The sequence below is a fragment of the Bufo gargarizans genome, chromosome 1 (genome assembly GCF_014858855.1).
Source record: "Bufo gargarizans isolate SCDJY-AF-19 chromosome 1, ASM1485885v1, whole genome shotgun sequence".
Taxonomy (NCBI): Eukaryota; Metazoa; Chordata; class Amphibia; order Anura; family Bufonidae; genus Bufo; species Bufo gargarizans.
In genome coordinates, this window is record NC_058080.1 from 722,362,663 (window position 1) to 722,383,056 (window position 20,394).

The 20,394-nt window shown below is 46.1% G+C and overlaps 1 protein-coding gene across 1 annotated transcript; it reads left to right on the top strand.

Annotated features, from left to right (window-relative positions):
- Positions 1-347: 347 nt before the first annotated feature.
- On the top strand, positions 348-19,446 carry FECH (ferrochelatase). The gene is given in 12 exon segments (XM_044276378.1): positions 348-527; positions 2,751-2,865; positions 5,160-5,279; positions 5,767-5,915; positions 8,155-8,289; positions 9,607-9,713; positions 10,109-10,207; positions 12,436-12,543; positions 14,896-14,982; positions 14,984-15,061; positions 16,183-16,242; positions 16,664-19,446. Coding segments are annotated over 12 exon segments (1,254 nt in total). The 5' UTR covers positions 348-466; the 3' UTR covers positions 16,799-19,446.
- Positions 19,447-20,394: the final 948 nt, after the last annotated feature.

Genomic DNA, 20,394 nt, shown 5'->3' on the forward strand with positions numbered 1-20,394 from the left:
AATGCTGTGCTCCACTCTGATTGGCTAGTTTTTTCAATGCTGCACTCTGATTGGCTAGTTTTTCAATGCTGCACTTTGATTGGCTAGCTTCTGAACACTTCTCCCCCTGTCAAGCAACGTATCAGCTTTTATTTTTTTGTAATATCATCCAAAAGCACTGATCTAATTGGTTGCTGTGTGCACCTGCTTCCATAGCAACCAATCAAATTCCGACTGTCGCGCTAGCAGCGTAGGTTGACAGTTAAAGTCGTCATCTGATTGGTCGGCACGTGAGGCCGCGCTCGGTGATGAGATGATGCAGTGTCATCACGCGTGCGTTCCGGCGTCAGATCCTGGTTGCTCCTGTGTGTGCGGAGGGGGGCGGCTCCAGGCCCGGCCCTCTATGGACATATATGTGCGGGCTCTGCCTCCGGGAGGCGTGTCCATTGTATAACAGGTGGGGGCCGGGGCAGCACACACTGAGGGAATGCTCGCACTTCTGTCAGACATGGCTGCCCTGAGAGCTGCACGCCGCCTGCTGGCACACAGTGAGTTCTACTGCCCCGGGGAGATTCCACTGAGGACGGGGAGGGGGTCGTTAGCGGACACCTTACTGCGCTGTGTGTACTGAGCCCTGTACTGTACTGTACTGTACTGTACTGTACTGTGCTGTGTGTGTGTGTACTGAGCCCTGTACTGTGCTGTGTGTGTGTGTACTGAGCCCTGTACTGTACTGTGCTGTGTGTGTGTGTACTGAGCCCTGTACTGTGCTGTGTGTGTGTGTACTGAGCCCTGTACTGTGCTGTGTGTGTGTGTACTGAGCCCTGTACTGTGCTGTGTGTGTGTACTGAGCCCTGTGCTGTACTGAGCCCTGTGCTGTACTGAGCCCTGTGCTGTACTGAGCCCTGTGCTGTACTGAGCCCTGTGCTGTACTGAGCCCTGTGCTGTACTGAGCCCTGTGCTGTACTGAGCCCTGTGCTGTACTGAGCCCTGTGCTGTACTGAGCCCTGTGCTGTACTGAGCCCTGTGCTGCCCTGCGCTGTGTGTGTACTGAGCCCTGTGCTGCACTGCGCTGTGTGTGTACTGAGCCCTGTGCTGCACTGCGCTGCGTGTGTACTGAGCGCTGGGTGTGTACCGAGCCCTGCGCTGGGTGTGTACCGAGCCCTGCGCTGCGCTGGGTGTGTACCGAGCCCTGCGCTGCGCTGGGCGCTGTGTGTGTACCGAGCCCTGCGCTGCGCTGGGCGCTGTGTGTGTACCGAGCCCTGTGCTGCGCTGTGTGGTCGGTATCTTCTCTCCATATCCTTGGTGTACACACGGTGGGGCACTGATGCAATAGTTGGTATATTTCCTCTATATTCTCGCCCACTTTACACTTGTCTTAATGTGATATATGGTTTGCGACCTACAAACACTGAGACATACTGCTTTAACCCCTTCCCGTCCTCTGCATGCAGATCGCCTGATCCGGCATTTACGGCGACTGAACTGCTTGCCAGCTCACTCTGCCGCAAGTGTGAAAGTAGCCTAATATAGGCGTATTTCTGATCGTAAATGACCTCCAACGGTTTGTTTAACAAAAAAAATAAGCTTTAACGTAATAAAAAAAAAAAAAAAAAAGTTAAACTTAAACTTGAAAGTTAAAAAATATCCAAAAAATGACTGGTGAAATTGCTAAAACATAAAAGCTGTATAATGGTTGAGCTTCCCACAGACGACGAGCCCTCGTGCTGCTAAGTTGATGGAAAAAGTAAAAAGTTTTGGCTTTCGAAACACTGTAATCAAAAAACAAAAGAACTAGGGCATAACTGCCCCCTGCAGCCCTCCCTGAAATGAACGGGGCGGCCGGTCAGGCATGTGCTACCAGAGTTCTGCAACCCACAGCTCTCACTTCTAACAGAGCTACAACTCCCAGCATTGCAACAGCTGGAGAGTCGCTGGTCTGACAGATTCCGAGCCCGTCTGTAGAGAAGGTATTGCCCAATGTCCTTACATAACTCTGATCAGTGCAGGAAGGAGCAGATGCCACATGTTCTGACACACAGCGAGCTGTCAGATGACACGGACCCAGTCATATCAGAGATCACACCAGTGCCCCCTAGAGGAATCCTGTGCCAGCTTCAATCAGGAGACCACTAGGGCAGTTGGAGGGGGGTTCACAACAGAGTTGAGGGTACTGAACCTGTAAGCTGTCAGCAGTTTTGAGGGGGGCAAAACTGCTGACAGGCTCTTTAACAGACAAAACCAGTGGTATGATGTTGCCTAAAAACTTCTTCTCACCGTGTTGCACTGCTACAGTGACCCCTGCTGGTGACAAGCAGTTATAACTAGAACTGGTACGCTCAAGGTGGGGGGGTCAATTTACTAACATTTTTATGCCTGTTTGGTGTAAAAATAGTTGCAAGACCCACTTTTTGTGACTTTTTTTAAATGCCCATGTGGCAAAATTTCTTTCAGTCAGGGGCTTGAGTAGTTTTTACTTCAGCCTCATCATAAATTAGGACTGTATCATCCTGGAGTCCTTATCGTATCCCTCACAGAGGATTGCCCCAGGCTGGATACGTTTGTAGCCATATATATTATAGGTCATTATAATGGTTTTTCAGCATCTCCAAGACAGCAAGCAGATCTTGAAAACAGTAAAAAAAAAAACGCAAAATCTTTTAGAAAACCATTATATTTTGGTAAAGTCAACTCTTTTTTTTATATTTTTTATATTTTTGGATGCAGTTTTATTAATGGGTCGTTGCTGTCGCCCCTTTTCACTTGTGCAGCTCTGAAGCCACAGAACGCAGGATCGTCACTGAATCGTCGGTGGAAATCTACAGCGACAGCTGCTGCAGCAACCCAGGGCGTAGAGGCCAAGACTTATGTGCACCCTGATAAGAAGTAAGTAGTATGGGTGTGAAGCCTGGCCGGCCGGATTTCGACTGGTGTGGGTAATTTATTTAATTTTTTTCCTTTTTTAAATGCTGCAATAAATGTCACTTGAAGGCCTTGTCTACAAGTTATATATTGATGACCTTTCCTCAGAATTAGGACTCGTGCACACGGCCGTAAGTGTTTTACGGTTCGCAAATTGTAGATCCACACAATGCTGGCAGAGTCCATGCTGACGTTTATTTTTTTTAAACTTTCGTTGATATGTCCTACCCTTGTCCGCAACAGACAAGAATAGGACATATTATTTTATTTTTATTTTTTGTGGGGCCACGGAACGGCCGTCCATATGCGGGCAGCGCACTGCGTGCTGTCTGCATCTTTTGCAGCCGCATTGAATAGAACAGATCTGCGTCTGATCTGCAAAAAATGCAGATCAGATGTGGACAGAAACCAAGGACGTGTGCATGCGCCCTAATCCATAACGGTTTAGTAGGGGGTTCAACTTTTGGCACCCTCGCCTGTGACATTGGGTCCATTGGTCACATAGCCGTCCTGCAGCTTGGTTCCATTCGGGTGAATGGGGCAGAGCTGCAGTACCAAGCACAGCCACTATCCAATGTACGGCGCTGTGCTTGGTAAACTATGAAGAGGCTGCAGTGCTTTTCCAGGCACTGCAGTCCCTTCAAAGTCAGACCCCCACTGATTTGATATTGATGAATTGACCTGAGGAAAGGCCATCAGTATTTAACTCCTGAATAACCCCTTTTAAAGGGGTTGTGCCATCTCAGACATTGGCAGCATATCGCTAGGATATGTCTGATATGCCCAATGTCTGATATCTGTGGTTCCCACCTTAGTACCTGCACCTATACTTAAAACGGAGGCCGCAAAGTCCTGGATGGCGCATTGCTCATGTGTGGGCGACCTCCATTCATTCCTATGGTAGCGCCGTAAATATCAGGCTTGGCCATTTCCGTCAGCCCCATGAAGGTGAATGGAACAGCTTGGCTACTTTTGGTACTCCCATAGGAATGAATGGAGTGAGGCCGCGCATGCGTGGGGTGCCCTCCGGGACTTTGCAACACTTTGCAAAAATCCTTACTTCGTGAAAATACCTTACCCCTTGTGACTTCCGGGGGTGTGCGCCTCAGTGCAAGCGCGCTACCACGGCACAGGTAAGCTAAAATTACAGGGAGCGCTGAACCACAGACACCACGCGTGCGCCCTCAAGGGTAAGGAGATCATACGGTCTCTTCTCAATACCCTCGCACTGTGCACGCGCGGATTGTGAAATCTCCTTTTGCTCTCAGCCATCCGGGGGTGGGTGCAGCATATTGGGGGGGGGGGGGGGGGGGGGGCGCCTAACCCAGGTAAGGAGATTTCACATTCCGCGCATGCGCAGTGTGAGGGTAAGGAGAAAAGACCGTCAGATCTCCTTACCCCTGAGGACACACGCGTGGTCCTGTGCTTCAGCGCTCCCTGTAATTTTAGTTTACCCGTGGTAGTGCGCTTGCGCTGAGGCACACCCCCCCGGAAGTCATGAGGGGTAAGTTATTTTTCCTGAGTAAGGATTTCTGTTAGAACACCGGCTCCGTTTTAAGTATAGGTGCGGGTCCCAGAGGTGGGACCGATGCCTATGGGACTTCGGGGGCATATCCTAGCGATATGCCCCCCAATGTCTGAGATGGTACAACCCCTTTAACTGTAGAGCTACCTATATAGGTATTATGCTATCGGATCAAGCCTCTTCCTTAAAGGGGTTGTTCACCTTTTTGTGGAGCTAGCATGGCTGGACCAGCTGTGGTAATCCTACTTGCCTAATCCCTTCTGTTGTGTTCTGGCTCCATCACTGTTTTGCCGGATCTGCAAGTCCCAGGTCTCCCGGTGTTGAAATATGGTTTGGTGCTGGGACGCGTAATCGCAGAAGCCATTGACTGGCTACAGCAACATGACCCAGTGAAATGCCACATGGGTTAGATGTCACCACTGCGGACAGTGACCCGGCGTCAAGCTGGATGTTGATAAGACCTGCAGAGCTGGCGGGCCAGTGATGGAGCTAGACCCCAGCCTTGGGCTCAGGAAGTATTTTTACCGCTGTAGAAAAGCTCCTCAAAGGTGAACAACCCCTTTAAGTCCTGTTGTAAGTCCTGTTGGGGCATTTGGACATCATAGATGGGTGGTCGCTGTGCACTTTATGGATGGACGGCGTAGTTTCTACTATATAATGTAGCTCCCATTTCTAGTTTCTTGCACCAGGTTGACTATGTTGTCCAGCTGACTGAGTCGTACTCTTTATCCAGGAAACCTAAAACCGGGATTCTGATGCTGAACATGGGTGGTCCAGAGACCCTCGATGATGTCCACGATTTCCTACTTAGATTATTTTTAGACAAAGACCTCATGACTCTTCCAGCACAGAGGTATGTAAATCTGCATGTTATCCCCCAAACTCACTGTGTAAAATCTCTGAATATCTGTGATACTTAAAAGGGAATTCTGAGAGGGACCCCTGTGCAGGATCCTCATCTCCTGACCAGAGTGAAGAGCGTCCACAAATAGCATCTCCCTGACTCTGGAGGACCCGTCCCGTATTACACAGACATCCTATTGATATGATTGGGCACAGTATGATGGCGCCACTAAGTAACTGAAAACTTACTGGTAGGTTTTCCCACAGGGTGCCAGCAGGAGGACACTTTGTGATCATTGAGACATTCTTAGAGGTTTTCTTCCTCCATTTTTAATTTAATAAATTTTTTTTTTTTTTTTCTATTTTCTAAATTCCCAATGGTAAGGATACTGGATGGCCATAATTATGGGGCAGTCGCTGCTCCCACTGGGAACTACATACTGGAAGCTGCTGGTCTTGTATTGTAGATGTAAAGAAAGAAACTGTCTTCTTTTTAGTAAACTTGGACCTTTTATTGCCAAACGCCGCACGCCAAAGATACAAGAACAATACCGAAAAATTGGCGGTGGATCCCCTATTAAAAAATGGACTGCACTTCAAGGAGAAGGCATGGTGAAGCTGCTGGACGAGCTCTCCCCGGCCACGGGTAAATCTTACTGATAGACTGCGTTTTTCACGGTATAATTTAATGTGACGCTACATATTAGATAGTAGAAGCCCTCCCTCTGACATATTGGGGCTTTCACGCTGGTCTTTGATAGACCTTGAGCTGCCAGATGATGCACCTAACTTAAAGTAGGCACTTCCTGCAGCAGTCCATGTGCCTAGATTGAAATTTAACTTCTGTTTCCACATGTATATTAGTGAATTTGCCCCTACTACTTCCCAGTGACGAAAACGGCGTAAACCGCTTGTTGCATGGACGTTTAAAAAGTTGCAAAACTTTGTTTTAGTCGCTCTGTATATTAAAAATAATTGTGCCGCCATGTTAGGCCTCATGCATATGGCTGGGTTTGGGTTACAGACCTGGGCAGATGTACAGTACGTGAGGCCTCTGCTCTGTCACATGGAGGTTTCACGTGAATACTGCTTTGCCGTCCTATACAATCGGATTAACAAAGGCCAGAAGGATGCTTTTTGGCTTCTGTTGGGTGAATGGAGGCCTAAATAAAAATGAAGAAATGTGAACATGGTTCCCCCCCCCCCCCCCCCCCCCCTGTACGCACTCGTGCATATGTCCTGAATGGGGACAGAGGGGAATGTTCCTGCAGACACCAATGCCTGCTCATCTCCCCAAGACCACTAGCATCAGGCATGTTAAAATCCAACAGCCCGAACCTTATCTTCCCACGACATCTGCCATCAAGGGAGTGTCGAGACCCCCATACACATTGTGGTCGACCAGTGTCCCTGTCATTGGTGTGTTCAGCAGGCATTGAGTGTGAGTCTTCACTTGTTTCAGTTTGAAGGAAATATGTCCTGTAACTTGCACTCATTGACAACAAACCCTACACCAAGAAGGAGATGTTGGAATGAGTGTGAATTAAAGTGATCACAATATTAGAGGAAAGGAGTAGATTATTGGGGAAAACTGTACAATACGTTTTTAAAAAGATGGGATGCGGCCGTGCATGGAGGCATACGGGTTCCTGGTATCCTGAGACGCATTCGCCCACAGATGTTACAGCTGGGCCTGTAGATCCTGCACACTTGTAGGTTGGTGAAGCTGGCGTCCCAGCTGGTCCCATAAATGCTGGATTGGTGATGGATCTGGTGACCGGGCAGCTGAGGAAGTGTTGTAATCGGGAGGAGACATTCCTGGGAAACCCTTGCTGATTTAGCAGCCTTTTGATCTTTAGATAAGGGAGGGTCCTGCCTTGGATGCAGTCTCTGATTAGATTTTAAGGTTTATGTTGTTGTCGACTTCGAAGCATTTACTATGTTGTACAGCAGTGTGTATAATCTGCCCCCCTCCCCATCTCCTGTAACGAAGTATCTGACTGGTCCCAATGTGGAACTGGTAGTTCATAACAAAGGGGTTTTCTGACTGGTTTATACTGAAGACCTATCTTCAGTATCTGATCTGTGAGGGCCCAAGATCCCCGTTGATCAGCTGTTTGATGCGGGTGACCGCCACGGCCTTCTCGCAGCTTTTCCTGGGCCAGTCATGTCACGTTCATCGGTCATATGGCCTGGGCGCAGCTCAGCCCCCACCCAAGTGAATGAGACAGAGCTGCAATACCAAGCACAGCCGCTATACAATACTCGGTGCTGTGAGAAGGCGTGCTCAATGGAACGCCGCAGCCGCGTCATAAAGGTGATTGACGGGGGTCCTGGGTGTCAGACCTCCACGAATTAGATAATGATGACCTATCCAGAGGATAGATAATATATTATATAGAGCAGCACAGCAGTACCTTAGTATGGAACTTCAGGAGTGCATCAGCCCATCCAAAGCCCCAGATCCATAGGGGTCAATATGACAGCATCTGAAAGGGAAAGCGATGGCAGCATCTCCAGTCCAACGAGATTTATTCACACGTGGTGCACGAGACAAAAGGTCCAAAGACAGCAATGTTTTGGCTACATGGTAGCCTTTTTCAAGCTACTTCTGAAGTTTAAAACAGGAGTATATAAAGCACATATGATCCCTCCTCCCAATGTGCTTTATATAACGCCGAAACGTTGCTGTCTTTGGACCTTTTGTACCGTCTCATGCACCACGTGTGAATAAATCTTGTTGGACTGGAGATGCTGCCATCGCTTTCTTTTTTAAATGCTATCCAGAGGATAGGTAATCAGTATAAAACAGTCAGAGAACCCCTTTAATAATTAACCATCCATAACAGTTTTCCTGAGAAATTTTAGTTTTTATCTTTTTGCAGCACCACATCAATATTACATTGGTTTCCGTTACGTACATCCGCTTACTGAAACCGCCATTAAAGAAATGGAAAGTGACGGAGTAGAGCGAGCAATTGCCTTCACACAATACCCCCAGTATAGCTGCTCCACCACAGGTGAGGAGATTACTTTGTTTGTTTTTTTTGTTTTTGTTTTTTATGCAGGGGGAAAGGTAATATTACATGGCGGCCATTCAATGAATATCCATCTACATAATATGTAGGGCTCTACAAAAGGGAGCGCTTCCACTTGTTAGCGGTTCTCTCCTGTGGCTCCTAGGTTGGGTCCTTACTTTACTACATTGATGTTCCCTAATTGGATCCCTAATGGATCTAAAAAAAAAAAATATTCCATACCTTACTTACATTTCCACGTGTTATGAATCATTGGTCTGGATTAACAATGTTTTTAGCACTGGGGAATCCCTAGAAAAAAGTTTGGATGTCAAGGAATGTCTACCAATTAATTAGGTACAGTAATGTGTTCACTTTTTATTTTTTTCATGCAGCAAAGTGGCAGAAATTCTACCCATTGAGGTTTAAAAAATAAAATAAAAAAAGTCCCCACACCCAAAAAAAAATGGTTAAAGGCCAGGAATGTTTGCAACAAATAAGCCTTACTGATGTGCTTAGTAACCCGCCGTTCCAGTGCTGCAGTCAGTGGTCCTCGGCGGGGACGTCCCAGATTTCCTGACGTGACCGCTGAGGCCAATTATTGGTTTCAGAAGTCGCGTGGAGTAGTCGGCTACATAATCTCTGAAGCGGCTGGGGAACAGACCGGTGGGTAAGGCTTCTCTCTTTAGTTTAACATTCCTGGCCCTTAGTCACAGAAAGGGACTGAAAATTCAATAACTGTCAAATTGGTGCTCAGGAGGAACCGGATTGCACCCATTTAATGCATGTTTTCATTCTGCTCAGTTACCCCATTCAATCTCCTAAAGCCCACACTGAGCTTTATTTTTACTAACCTGGGCTTTGTGTGGCACGTGGTACCAGAGGCGGACTGTTTTATAGTAGTGCTGGGAACTTCATTACTTAGTGCAGTGGTCTGCCACCTATGATGAAGTCACTACAACTCCCAGCATGCTCAACCAGAGCTTCCTAGGAGATGGATATCACTGGTCCATAGTGTATGCCTCTGCTCCACTCATTGGGGATTTGTGGAGGAAGAGAGAGCCTTCTGCGCTGTGTCCTGTCCTGATTCCTGGATGCTACTGTAGACTGTTGGAGTGATGTCATTGTGCCCTTCTGTATCCGTCTTTAGACAAGTCGTAAGACGGAGCTGCACTGATGGCCTCTACGAATCCACCCTTTGCGATGTAAATGAACAGTGCCAATTCAAAATATTTTTCGGGGCACTTTGGAATTACAGCGGTTTTATTGACCATCACTGAGTTGCATTTTTATTTTTTCCTTTCTCATCCCTCTGTGCAGGAAGCAGCTTAAATGCAATTTATCGATACTATAATTCTAAAGGTATAAATCCCGGTATGAAGTGGAGTGTGATTGACAGATGGCCAACGCATCCTCTTCTCATCCAGGTAAGTAACAATGTGGATCTTTGTATGGCTAGTTTCACCTTTGGAGTTGGGTGATCCGGCCGGCGGTTCTGGCAGAGAATGACGAGACTCTGACTGATGGAAAATGCTGCATGCAACGGTTTTTATCTGGCCGACTCAGCATATTTGCCGGGTAGTGGCTGGATCTTTGCTGGACCCCATTACAGTATTGTCAATGGGGTCTATCGGACAGGCGGCAATATTCTACAATGCCAGATCCGGAGGACTTCGGCAAGCTGTTCCCCACCGGAACAGCCTGTCTGAGACTCTGCCGTAGATGTGAAATCCTGCCTATCTGGTGTTTGATGACTGGGTCAGCTGCTCTTGTTGAATACTGAAATTTTATATATCTTTACCCCTCTCCCCTCCCCCTTTAGTGTTTTGCTGATCACATCCAAAAAGAACTGAAAATGTTTCCAAAAGAAAAGAGGGCGGACGTGGTCATTCTTTTCTCTGCGCACTCTTTGCCAATGTCGGTATGTACCCTGATGTAAAAAAAAATAATTATCTCCCTTTTCAAATTATGAGACATATTTATTAAGACTGGCATTTTAGCCGCTGGTCTTAACCACTATACCTAGTGGTGGATCCGCTGGTGTTATGTAGAGGAGCCGGCCTCTCCATAACTTCGGCGGATCCACCTCCGCTTCTGTATGTAAGACAGCTACAGAGCTGTCTTACGTTTAGACTATTTTCTACTCCCTGAAACAGACATAGAAAATGGTAAATGGGACCAGCCTCCCGGCCCATCCCTTGCCACACCCGCTTTTTTTAGACCCAGTGGGAGCTGGGAAAAGTCGCAGATTGCGGCACAACTAACCGGTGCTTCCCAATCTGCACCTAAAATACGCCTAATATAGGTGTATTTCGGCTTCATGAATGACCTCCCTATGTTTTTAGGAAACCTGATTCTGAGTGGTTGCTACACTTCCTACCCCTGCTGTCTGTGTTAGCATCTATCCTCTGCAGTCATATTAAAGGGGTATTTTCATCTTGGACATTTATGGCCTATCTGCTGGAAATGCCATACATTTCTGATGGATTCAAGTTTCACCTCTGGGATCTACACCCACCTCAAACAGCAGTCCTGGAACCCAATCCTGCTTGGTGAGGCAGCAAATGAATGGAGGAGAGGTGGCCATGCATGTGTGCAGCTATCTGTTCACTTCTATGAGAATTTTGGAAACAGCCGAGCAGCCTTGATCTGCTAACTCCCTCAGAAGTGACTAAAGAGGGCGAAGTGGAAGAGTGAGGTTGCTGCACACATGGAGGTACAGCTCTCTCCATTCTCTTTTGGTGATGGCAGAGAGAGAGTGCACTGGACCTGTGTGTGGAGAAAAAAACACAAAAAGCCAATAGACCAAAAGACGTGTGTAGGGCTTGCATGTCATGTTTTCCATCCGTGTTTTGCTAAGGCTACTTTTTACACTCGCGTTTGGTGCAGATCCGTCATGGCTCTGCACAGACGGATCTGTTCAGATAATACAAATGTCTGCATCTGTTCAGAACGGATCCGTTTGTATTATCTGTAACATAGCCAAGACGGATCAGTCTTGAACACCATTGAAAGTCAATGGAGGACGGATCAGTTTTTTATTATGCCAAATTGCGTCATAGAAAACTGATCCATCCCCATTGACTTACATTGTGTGTCAGGACGGATCCGTTTGGCTCAGTTTCATCAGACGGACACCAAAACGCTGCAAGCATCCAGAGCGGAATGGAGACTGATCGGAGGCAAACTGATGCATTCTAAGCGGATCCTTTTCCATTCAGAATGCATTAGAACAAAACGGATCCGTTTTGGACTGTTTGTGAGAGCCTTGAACGAATCTCACAAACGGAAAGCCAAAACGCTAGCGTGAAAATAGTCTTGCATATTATTTAACATCCTAACCCCTGCAGTGCCCTTACGGTATACATGATGCTACCTGGACATTGCGCGGTTTCCCTCTCCCCAGTATAAAGTACCCCTTTAGTACCCCTCAGTTCTGCTTGGGTTAAAAATAAATGCATAAATTTACTCGCCTCATCCACTTGCACGCGCTGTGACAGTTGCTCCTCATTAGATGCAAAAGGACCTGCGCTCCCAGCGCAATGACATCGCCATGCAATCGCACTGCTATTTACTGGCCGTAAAAAACAAAACATTGGCTTCAATTGGCTGTGTTATGGCAGTTAAAAAAATAAAACTGCCTTATGGCTGTTTTTCACAGCATTGGGAATGTAACCTTTTAAAGGGGTTGTCTCATCATGGACAATGGGTGAATGGGTGCATATCGCTAGGATATGCCCCTATTGTCTTGTAGGTGCAGGTACCACCTATATTGAGAACAGAGCACCGCAAGGTGGTGGCTGGAGGACTCCGGTCCGGCCACCATCAAGCCGGCACTCCATAGAAGTGAATGAGAGCGTACTGCGCATGCCGGCCTCACAGAAAATGAACGGAGGGCGGCTGCATGTGCCCTCCTTCACTTGCGGGGCCCCGTTCTCAATATAGGACAATCGGGGCATATCCCCTCCCCTTCTTTTTTTAAATTATTTTTGTGTGATGAAAGCTGTAAACTTTCTGTATCAGTTACTTACGGTTTTCAAGATCGCTGCTTGATGTAATTCAGTAGAAACCTCCTTTTTTAGTTCCAGGAGATAAGTCTGTCATATTTTGGGGTGCTAGTTTTCTAAGCTGATCTTTGTTGCTTTACAGGTGGTGAATCGAGGAGATCCGTACCCACAGGAAGTTGGAGCTACAGTGCAAAAAGTAATGGAGAAACTTAATTTCTCAAATCCCTACAGGCTTGTGTGGCAATCCAAGGTATGTTACTCTCCTGCAGATCTGTAATTCATGATGTAATCATGAACACCAGGGGTCTTCCCATCTCAAGATTTGTGGCATATGGCTAGCCAACACTTACCCTAAGTTCACACCTGAGCGTTTTACAGCGCGTTCAAACGCGCTGTAAAACGCTCAACACATGAAAACCAATGCTTCCCTATGGGAATGGTTCTCACCTGGGCGTTTTACAGCGCGTACGATCGCGCTGTAAAACGCCTGACGCATAATCAAGTACTTGAGCTTCTTTGGGGCGTTTTGACGCGCGTTTGTGGCCATAGGACACTGCAGTCAATGACACAAACGCGCGTTTACTATTACAAAAAACGTGCGTGAAACGCTCAGGTTTGGGGTCTTACCCTGCTTTCACACCTATCTCCAGACCGGGACCCCTGAATTGAAGGGTGAACAGCTACGGCCTCCCTTCAGTTCCCACAACAATCCCATAGCGGTGAATGGAGAGGTGGCTGCACTTGCTATAGGAATTCCAAAGATGGCCAAGAGCACTTCCTCGGCTCTTTTCAGGAGTCCCATAGCAGTGGATGGAGAGGACACCGCACATGTGCTGGAAAAGGGAGCAGGTCCCAGAGGTGGGACCCGCACCTGTCTGACATCAGTGGCATATTGTAGCGATATGCCACAAGTCTTGAGCTGGGGAAAGCCTTTAAAGCCTGTATTTCCAGTTTTCTCTTGTGCACAGTGCATGGGCTCTCAATATGTCACTTGTTGGTATGAAATTATCATGTGATTCCGCTGAATGGCTTTAGTCTAATCCTAGCACAATGAGCATTAATCCTGTAGGAAACTGCTCCTTTAGAATAAATCTGTAGGTCTGAGAAGTATGGAACTCATTAAATCCTGTGTGCTGCCTGATTAGTTTTGGGGCTATGCATTTAAGGCGTTTTTTTATAAATGTATTGATATGAGGCAGATGACAGCAGGGCCAATGATTTGAGGAGGAGCGATCCTGTAGTTATATTGTGAACACTGAAGTCCTATAGAGGTCTTCCATGTCGAGTGAAGGTTCTAGTCACATCCTGCATCTACTACAATAGGATCCACATTCATCATTATAAAACAGCAAAGTTTATCGTGCTGATTTTGCTCTGATCTAGTGACACTAGATGGCACTGTCTCGCTATAGAAATGGATACCTTATTTTTGTAGTGTAAGTGGGTATAGACCGCTATTGACAATGGGTTTTGATGGATGTAAGGAATAGCTTTTTGCCGGAAGGCCCAGCTGCCTCATGTAAAACATGATGAGCTTTCTGCTCTGAAGAGGGAGGTGGGGGGATTAAAGGGGGATTCCAATCTCAGACAGTGGCAGTGCCCCCACTGTCTGATAGGTGGGACCCGCACCTATCTCGTAAACTGAGCCAGCAAAGTAAAGGAGGGCGCACCGCTCATGCGCGTCCGCCCTCCATTAATTTCTATGGGGTCGCCAAAAATGGCCAAGCGCTGGCTCGGCTATTTCCGTTGGCCTCATATAGATGAATGGGAGCGCATCGGGCTTGCGTGGCCACCGATTCCATTCACTCGCTCGGCCCTATAGAAATGAATGAAGGGCGGCCACGCATGTGCGGTGTGCCCTCCTTCACGTTACCGGCTCAGTTTACGAGTTTACGCGATTTCCTCAGTGCATCAAACAAATGTCTTTGGGAGAAGGGGTATTCGCATCTCAGACAATGGGGGGGCATATCGCTAGGCTATGCTCCCATTGTCTGATAGGTGCAGATCCCACCTCTGGGACCTGCACCTATCAGACAATGGGAGCATATCCTAGCGATATGCCCCCCATTGTCTGAGATGCGAATACCCCTTCTCCCAAAGACCTTTGTTTGATGCACTGTGAGGAAATCGCTTTCTCAGATGCTCTCAGCCAATCAACATTGTTGAGAACTTAGCCATCCTGATTGGCTCAGAGCAGAAGGCCCCTTTTTTTTGAGTGCTCCTCCCAGATCTTTTTCATCTGGATGCCAGGTGCAGTATACAGATGTAGTAGAGTTAACACGCATGCTTTAACTAAATGCGTTAAGCAAACGCCTTCAGTTGCTTTTAATGGCTTTTGTTTCAAGATAACACGATGAGTTAAGAAATTTGAGCTGAGTTTGTGTGTTAACCCTGCTACATCCGTACATCCAGTATTTTAAGGAACATATATATTTTTTTTAATTCCTACTTTTAACAAGTGTGTTATATCGAACCTGTTAATAGCAGAGGGAATGGGAGTTGGAGTTATATGCAAATAGGATGCTTAAAGGGTGATAAAGACAACCATATCTTAATTTGCTCTAATGCCATTGTAACCATTTCTTGTTCATTGACTCCTTAGGTTGGACCCATGCCCTGGTTAGGTCCTTCTACAGATGACACTATCAAAGGTCTGTGCCAGAAAGGGAAAAAAAATATTCTTCTGGTCCCCTATTGCCTTTACCAGTGACCATATTGAAACTCTATATGAGCTGGATATAGAATATGCTGAGCATCTGGGCAAAGAGGTAATGTGAACTCTTAAGTATAATTTCATATCTCTTAATCAGGTTGCCCCCCCCCAAATTCTATTTTTACTTGAAACTGTTTTATGGTGGATTTTAAGGTACGGGAATAAATAGGCTTCAACAATGGCTCAGTGAATAAAAGGTTTACGAAGCAATGATAAAAATACGTAGTACAGATCACATACAACATGGAATAAAGAAACAATCCCTTAACCTACAGTCAGTGTGCAAGCTCTTCTGCCAATTCCCAAAAATGGTGGAACACAAACAGATATCTTCCTTTGAGCGTAATTCTCTGTTACATGCATAGAACTTTTATACCTGGCCTAGCGCCCCACCTTCCCTAAAAAGGTCTTCAGTGTGTAGCACACATGTCCTGGGCTAAGCAGTAACTCCGATACACTCACTGGTAAGAAGATTATCTTCTCAGGTCAGAGAAAAAAAAAAAATCCTTCTGCTTCCAGCTCCATACGCTGTACAGTTTTCTGCGGTTGCCTGAAACGGCTGATTGTGATGTTGCTAGGTGTCGGACTCCCACCGATCTCATATTGATGACCTGTCCTGAGGATAGGTCCTCAATATCTGTAGCCCGGACAACCTCTTTAAATATTGTGGACGTATTTTGGTATCCTCAGGACTGTTACAATACATCTGTGGCATCACTTATGAGTGGTGTACGCTGTAACAAACAGAAATACATAAAACCTGCAGCAGAACAAGTTATTTTTTCCGGCCCTTTTTATTTTGGAAAAAAAATAAAAATCTAAATAAAAATGTATCTAAACGTGACACCTGCATGAAGTAAAACAAAAGCAAAGCTACATTGGAAAAAAGTAAAGAAATCATGACCACAGGAATGCAAAGAGAAAAAATACTAAAGTTCCTCTGATCCTTAAGGCCATATTGGGTGCGTTTTTACCATCTCCGAGTGGAGCGCAATTGTATTTGTGTTCAGGCTACATCGCTCCTCTAAGTTTACGCAACCCCCCCCCGCCCAATTCCCCCTCAAGATTTGGTTTGTACATTTGGCCATAACTTTCATTGGATCTTAAGCATTGTGTTCAGCAGTGTAACAGACGACAACCGCAAGACTCATTCCTCTTTGTCTTCAACTCTTTCAGTGCGGAGTGGAGAACATCAGACGGTCCGAATCTCTTAATGGAAATCCATTGTTCTCCAAGGTATCAGTATTGTTAAACTTGGTTTAATGCTATTGACTGTGGGCCGGTGATTATTGGTTCTTGCTTCTTAGCGCTGCTACAATGCACAAAAATCTATTCTCGTTTTAAGTGGGAAGAAGCCAAGTTAGCATAAACACTCCCAGACTTGCGTGGAGGCTATATACACCACGCACAATTGGAAGAGACAGCCTGTGCTTAAAAGTCACAAGGTTTCCTTTGTACAATGTCTTCCCAGGGGTGCCTGGGATTGAGAATGGGGAAAGCAGCACGGAGCAATCGATGAGGGAAAAGTTGGAGATTTGCCTTAGTTTTGCTCTATTTGATTGCCACCAGCGCGTTTTACGTCTGCAGCAAATGTTTACATTTTATCGGATTTCTTTTGTCTAATTTGGCTTATTTTTTGTTTCGTTTTTTTTTCCAGGCTCTTGCCGACTTAGTTCTTTCCCATCTTAAGTCCAATGAGATCTGCTCGAAACAGTTAACTCTGCGGTGCCCGATGTGTGTTAACCCTGTCTGCGGAGAGGCGAAGGATTTCTTCAAGAAACAGAAGCTGTGACGCTACGCAAGATAAAAAGCACAAGCTTTCAGGATGCAATTATTTTTTTTTTTTGTTGTTCTTCCAGTTTTACTAAATTTATGTATCTTTTATTTATATATTATTTTTTTTTTATTATATATAAAAGCGGCTGTGCACCTGTTTTGGCATAGCTGAAAAGAGAAGCATGCTTGCCTGCTTCCTGGCACTAGCTGCTGCACGCCCAGGATGTAAGCGTCCGCTTTTGACTCTGCACCCAATCGCTGGCTACCTGCTCCCCTTGTGTCACATGACCATTCAACATGATGGAGCAGGTCACCACTGCAGCTAGCGATTGGATGCAATGGCGTCAAAACGGAAGTTTTACATTTTGTGAGCAAAGGGGAGTGAAGATGTCAGGAAGCAGGTACAGATGCTTCCCTTTGGAAGTCTGCCTGAGGGGGGAGGGGTTGGCAAAAACTGTGCCAAAGGTGCACAACTGCATTTAAGCACTAAAGGATTTCCACGTACCGCCCATTATCTGAAATAATGTCCATAGGCAGGTGATATTTAAGGGTGTACTCTCGCCTTAAAGTGCTGGCATAGTGTTAGGCTATGTCATCTGTTTGTTTCTGAGTGTTCGGGTCTGACCTCTGTGACCCACAATGATCTTGAGAAGGAAAGGGCTGTAGCAGTGGTGTCGGCTATATATGAGAAACGTTGTAAAATTCTGCATTCCATCGACTAAAAACAGACAATTTTCCATCTGTGTGAAATCGGTGGTGAGACAGCATTCTATGTGTCCAGTTATTTCCCCGCTTTTATCATCTCCTAGCAACCATATGTAAAAACGGACTGCACATGGACAATGGCGCATTGAGTGCCTTAGGTGAGTTTTTAGTGCGAAAAACAGACCAAAATATTGCATGCTGCTCAAACCACTGGTCTGCAAAGAAAATCAGACCTGTGAAATGTCAGCGTTCAGTCTGTGCTGTCTAGTCTATGTTTGGACAACATACGGACGTGATCATTGCTCGTATCGGTGCGCCCTTACTGGTTTTCCCTGCACTGCGGCACTGCCGCCACCTGCTGTGCAGGGAGCTACATCCAGACCCCTTCATTAGAAGGGAATGCAATGGTGTGGCCCTTGTATTCTAAAGGGAATCATCAAGTGATCGCATTTCTTAGCGATATACCATAGCTTTATAAGGGCTCATGCACACCACCGTATGTATTTTGCAGTACGAACAAAATACGGATGATTTCTGTGATGCGGACAGTAATAGGACATGTTCTATTTATTAATTTTTTTTTGCGGAAATGGACACATGGAAACAGAATGCAGGTGGGGTAACGTCTGTGTGGTTTTTTTTTTTGTGGCCCCATTGAAATGAATGGTTCTGCATATGGACCACCAAAATAAACGGAATGGACATGGACAAAAAAAATGTTCATGTGCATGAGCCCTTATCTGTAGCTGCAAGATGTTATAAAAGAGCACCCAGAAGGCTAGAGCTACATGCCAACCTTAGGTGTAACCGGTGTTGCACGATCAAGGACTACAGTGTAGCACGGCAGCCATAGATATGAATGCAGTTGAAGCGTGACTTGCACATTTACCGTGACCCCAAAGTGGCAGGGCTGTATTTATATATATTTTTTTTGTAATTCTGGGGTTGCGGTCGTGGCAAACGTGCAAGCCCATTCAGTTCTGTGGCTACACTGCAATCCGTGGTGGCGCGACAAGATCTCCGTGTAGTCCTAAACCTAATGTCTCATTACATGAGGCCTTAAAGCAGTGACTTGTAAAATTCTGTTGCACGGACTCTAAAATTGATATGAATGGTGTCCGCTCCTAACTACTCAGCAAGTGTCCCCCTGAGTATGGCAAGTGCTCAGACATTTGTCATAGACCCAGGTCCCCTGCCTCACAATTGGCATTGTCATCTCTGTCCTAATTCACACATCCCTGCACAGAATGGAGGGGTAACCATCTAATCGGTGTGGATCCAAGCTGTTGGATCTGTTCCCCTGAAGCAGCAGGGCATGTGTGACTGCTGTTGCTCCATTCATTTTATGTGGGAGTGCCAGAGGGAGCACTCCGCCAATCTTAGTGAATAATGGCGTGGCAGTGTTCATATGTGACCTACCACTCCGTTTGGGTTATGAGACCCCCTATACTTGTGATTGTGTCCCAATGGTCGGAGAAGGCTGTCCCCCTATCTTCTGGATAATTTGGTGTATTCTGTTTGGTGGCCGTCATTCATTGTGTGCACAGTGTTTAATACAATGAACGATCATGATGGCCAGAGAAGGGGGTGTACTGTGCATGTGCGGTCCAGGGTTCTCACCACTGTAGGAAGTGATGAAGATGTCGGCCATGAGCCAGGGCGAGGAGTGGGACTGGATTTCTTGCATCTGTTGGGTTGTGGTCGCAGCAACTTATGAGTCACAACATGACCCCCATTTACCTACACTCAGTGTAATGTAGCATCACTTGCTATGAGTTTTGGCTGCACAACATCTGTCGCAGGCCAAAGTCACCACAGTGCCTCAGCCATACAGAAGGAAGAACAGTACAGTGTATTTTACAGAATCTATATGCAAAGTTATATTTAATGCCTGCCTGCAGTGAGGATTTTTAATTTTGTGCCATATATTTTCAATAAAAAGTAAAGTTTTATATAGCAGAATACCCCTTTAAATTATGTACCAGAATCAGCATCCTGAGATACAGACCAGTGGGACTGGAGAAAAGAGAAGGCCAATTTTCTGCCTCTGGTCGTATAACATGGAGGAATGTATTATGCCTCATGCAGATGTCCGTGTCAGTTTTGGATCAGTGGTAAAACGGACTGTGTTCAATCCGTGTTTTCTCCCGTGACAGATCCATGTTGGGTCCGTGTGTTGTTGTTTTTTCTGTCCGTGTTTCACTGACACTGAACAGCTGATAAATAATTTTCAAAGCATCTCTTCTTATGATCTGTGGAATACGGATGCAACACGGATGGCATCTGTGTTTTTCACGGACCCATAGACTATAATGGGCGTGAGAGATCACTGATGTGTGAATGGGGGACGTGTGCTGTCTGCAGAGAACACGTACAGCACACGTACGTGAAACACTGACGTGTGAATGAGGTTTTAGGCTACTTTCACACTTGCGTTTTTACTGGATCCGGCAGGGTTCAGCAAAAACGCTTTCGTTACTGATAATACAACCATCTGCATCCGGATCCGGTTGTATTATCTTTAACATGGCCAAGATGGATCCGTCAGGAACTCCGTTGAAAGTCAATGGACGACGGATCCGTTTTCTATTGTGGCAGAGAAAACTGATCCGTCTTGCTCTGCATCCCAGGACAGAAAGCAAGCTACAACATGCTGCGGTTTGCTCTCCGGTATGAGAATGGAACGGAATGCAGTTTGGAGCATTTCGTTCTGTTCAGTTACGTTTTTGTCCCCATTTTTTCCAGTATTGATCCCCTATGACGGATCTCAATACCGGAAAACTTAAACGCTAGTGTGAAAGCAGCTTAAATCCTGATGTTCAGATGGAGTAAGGCCTCTTAATAAAAGTGGTGCATGTTCTGCTGGTCCATGCAGCAGAAAAGCAAATGAGTTTCTGGCGTAAATTA